This window comes from Centruroides sculpturatus, unplaced genomic scaffold (genome assembly GCF_000671375.1).
Source record: "Centruroides sculpturatus isolate CEXI.00-Female unplaced genomic scaffold, Cexi_2.0 scaffold1185, whole genome shotgun sequence".
Taxonomy (NCBI): Eukaryota; Metazoa; Arthropoda; class Arachnida; order Scorpiones; family Buthidae; genus Centruroides; species Centruroides sculpturatus.
This window is the reverse complement of record NW_019385931.1, coordinates 1-2,648: the sequence shown is the minus strand read 5'-3', so window position 1 is coordinate 2,648 and position 2,648 is coordinate 1. Positions and strand designations below refer to the sequence as shown.

At 24.7% G+C, this 2,648-nt stretch overlaps 1 protein-coding gene across 1 annotated transcript; it reads right to left on the bottom strand.

Moving 5' to 3' along the window:
- Positions 1-489: 489 nt before the first annotated feature.
- On the bottom strand, positions 490-1,733 carry LOC111612642 (dihydroorotate dehydrogenase (quinone), mitochondrial-like). The gene is made up of 4 exons (XM_023353881.1): positions 1,168-1,733; positions 941-1,091; positions 718-877; positions 490-648 (listed from the first exon to the last, which is right to left on the bottom strand). Exons 2-4 carry the CDS (start codon positions 981-983, stop codon positions 573-575), a joined length of 279 nt encoding a protein of 92 aa, XP_023209649.1. The 5' UTR covers positions 984-1,091; positions 1,168-1,733; the 3' UTR covers positions 490-572.
- Positions 1,734-2,648: the final 915 nt, after the last annotated feature.

The following is a 2,648-nucleotide window of genomic DNA, read 5'->3' as shown; positions in this document are numbered from 1 at the left end:
TTCAATTAATTTCAAAGTTTCAAATAATATTGTTTTGGAATTTTATACAAAGCAAATAAATTATATTGCAGTTTATGCTAAATTGATAAAATTTTCTAATTAGAATAAAACATTCATCTATTATAAAAAAAGAAATATGCTCACAGTAATGGTATTTTAATTATTTGTCATAAAAAAAAAAACAGTTCTTGATAAAATTTTCCAAGTATTTTTCATTTAATTGACAACCTGCATTTTTAAACTACTCTCAAATACTTATGTTATTTCAAATTTACTTTACTGTAGATATTATAGTATGCACCAGAAGTCATCTAATATTCATAAAAATTATATAATTATTTAATTAATAATGTATGGTACTACATAGATTAAATTGGAAAAGAGAAATGAGAAAACTGCATTGAAAAATAGCTAAATTGCTTAAATTTTATTTGTTTGTATAAAATAACTTTTAAAAATTAGTATACACAACAATAACAACTAAACTTTTTATAATTACAAATATGAGAATATTCTTTTATATAAAACAGCTTATCAAATGTTTACAATATTTACAAATAAATAAAAATAAATTATGTAGGCAAATTTCTCTCTCCCCATTTTATGTCAGCTCCAACAGCTTCTATTATATTTGCATATCCATCTGCCCTGTGGGAAATATTTTTGAATTTTAAATTAAGTTAAATCCTATAAAAAAAGAAGTATGACAACATTTACCTCAATAAATCTTCCAATTCCTTCTTAATTTCTGTAACAACAGGTGGACCCTTATACACAAGTGCTGTGTATAACTGAATGAGGGAAGCACCTGCTTTAATTTTTTCATAGGCATCTCTGCCAGTAAAAACACCTCCCACTCCAATAATTAACATTTTTCCTGTTAAAAATAAAAGTTAAGTTATTTACCTGCTGCTGTTTTTTAAATTTTAATTAATCTTACCTTCAGTAAGTACAAACATATCTCTGATGGCTTCTGTTGACATATTTGTTAAGGGTTTGCCACTCAGACCACCATCATTTTCAACCAAATCAATAAGATTGTCTGGTCTACTAATAGTTGTGTTACTTACAATCAATCCATCAACTTCTTTCTAATGAAATTTTATTCAAGTAAGTACAGTACATATTTAAATTTTATAAAAATAATAATTCACAAAATTTGTTTACCCCTTTTCTTTTCACAGCTTTAGCAATATCTTCTCTTTCTGAATATGTTGTATCTGGGGAAATTTTTACCAGAAGAGGTGTTTTTTTAAAAAGTTTGTTTCTTACTTCTAATACCTGTTAAAGGAAAGAAGGAAAAAATTTAATGTCTGTTGTATAAATTAATGAAAGTTAGAATAACACAAGTAAAACTTCAATTTTTTTTTCCACCAGAAAACAAGTATTTTCTGTTTTCTGATGGAAAAAAAACATGGCCTGTATAATGCTGAGAAGAGTGTCAAAATTTAAATAGGTAGGAGAAATATAAATTTATAGATAAAGATAAAAATCATTATTGGGATTATTTTCTATCCGATTTAACATTGTTTTTCATTGTCAGTTTTGTTCATTTATATTGTTTGTCCATCTTTATTCCATCTCCTGTATTTAAAATTCTATTTGCAGTTTATAGTAGTGGATATAGAACAAAGAATTTTTATGTTTTCTGGAAATGAGACTTGAGAGAATTTGAAATAATTCTAAAGGATAAAATTCAAGTAGTGTAAAATAAAAAAACATGCTGACTTATTTTTTTTATATAATTCACTAAAAATATATTTGAAACTTTGCCAAAAATGTTATTTGTAAAAAAATGTACTAATATTTTATTTTTGCATTCAAAAAAGAATTTTCATTGTAATGTTTTCAATATTTCACTTTACATAAAAATTATGTTAATTAAAAATTGGTATGTACAGTACAGTACAGTAATGTGTGGTATAAAATAAGTATACAATTTTAACATAAAGCAAATTCCTATAACTTTCAGTGTTTTGACAAAGAACTCTAACAAAACTTTGCATTTTTATTGAAACTGTTTTTGAATGATCATGCAAAGTTTCACTGTCCAAAGTTAAGCCTATCATTAGTAACTATTGTATCCACAAACATTTTTCCATAACAATTTTAATTTTCTAAAATTAGATGTAATTAATCCTAAAATATTAAGATTTTATGCCAAGAACTAAAACAGTAAAGTGAGTGATGATCAAAAAATTTTCATTTAATTAATCAGTAATCAAAATGATTGTATCTGGATATCTTAGAAAATGATCATTGATATTTATTTGTTATGTAAAATAATACTTAATATTTGTAATCTTTTGAAGTAGAAGTACAAAAAGCTGATCACTGCCATCATCAATTTAATTTTCTGCATTCAATAATAAATGTGAATTTAAACACTAGATCTGGGACACAGGCCTTAATTACTTTTGATAATACAGAAGGTTCAGTATTACAAAAGTAGTTAAGACTGGCCCCTATATTTTATATGTATTTAAAAATAAATAATATTGAGGTAGATGATACAAAAGTTCCAGACAGATCACAAAACAAAATTTAAATGTCAGCCTATTATAAATACATACAATATGCAATAAGTGAAAAGTCTGAATTAACTATTACCCCTCTACAATATGAAAAATAATTAAAATCAATTACAA

What these genes read in the sequence shown, in the direction of transcription:
- LOC111612642 (XM_023353881.1), bottom strand. Translation starts at nt 983, where the DNA reads ATGTCAACAGAAGCCATCAGAGATATGTTTGTACTTACTGAAG. An exon ending in TATGTTTGTACTTACTGAAG is followed by an intron (nt 878 to 940) that starts GTAAGATTAATT and finishes TATTTTTAACAG; the next exon opens with GAAAAATGTTAATTATTGGA. An exon ending in GAATTGGAAGATTTATTGAG is followed by an intron (nt 649 to 717) that starts GTAAATGTTGTC and finishes TATTTCCCACAG; the next exon opens with GGCAGATGGATATGCAAATA.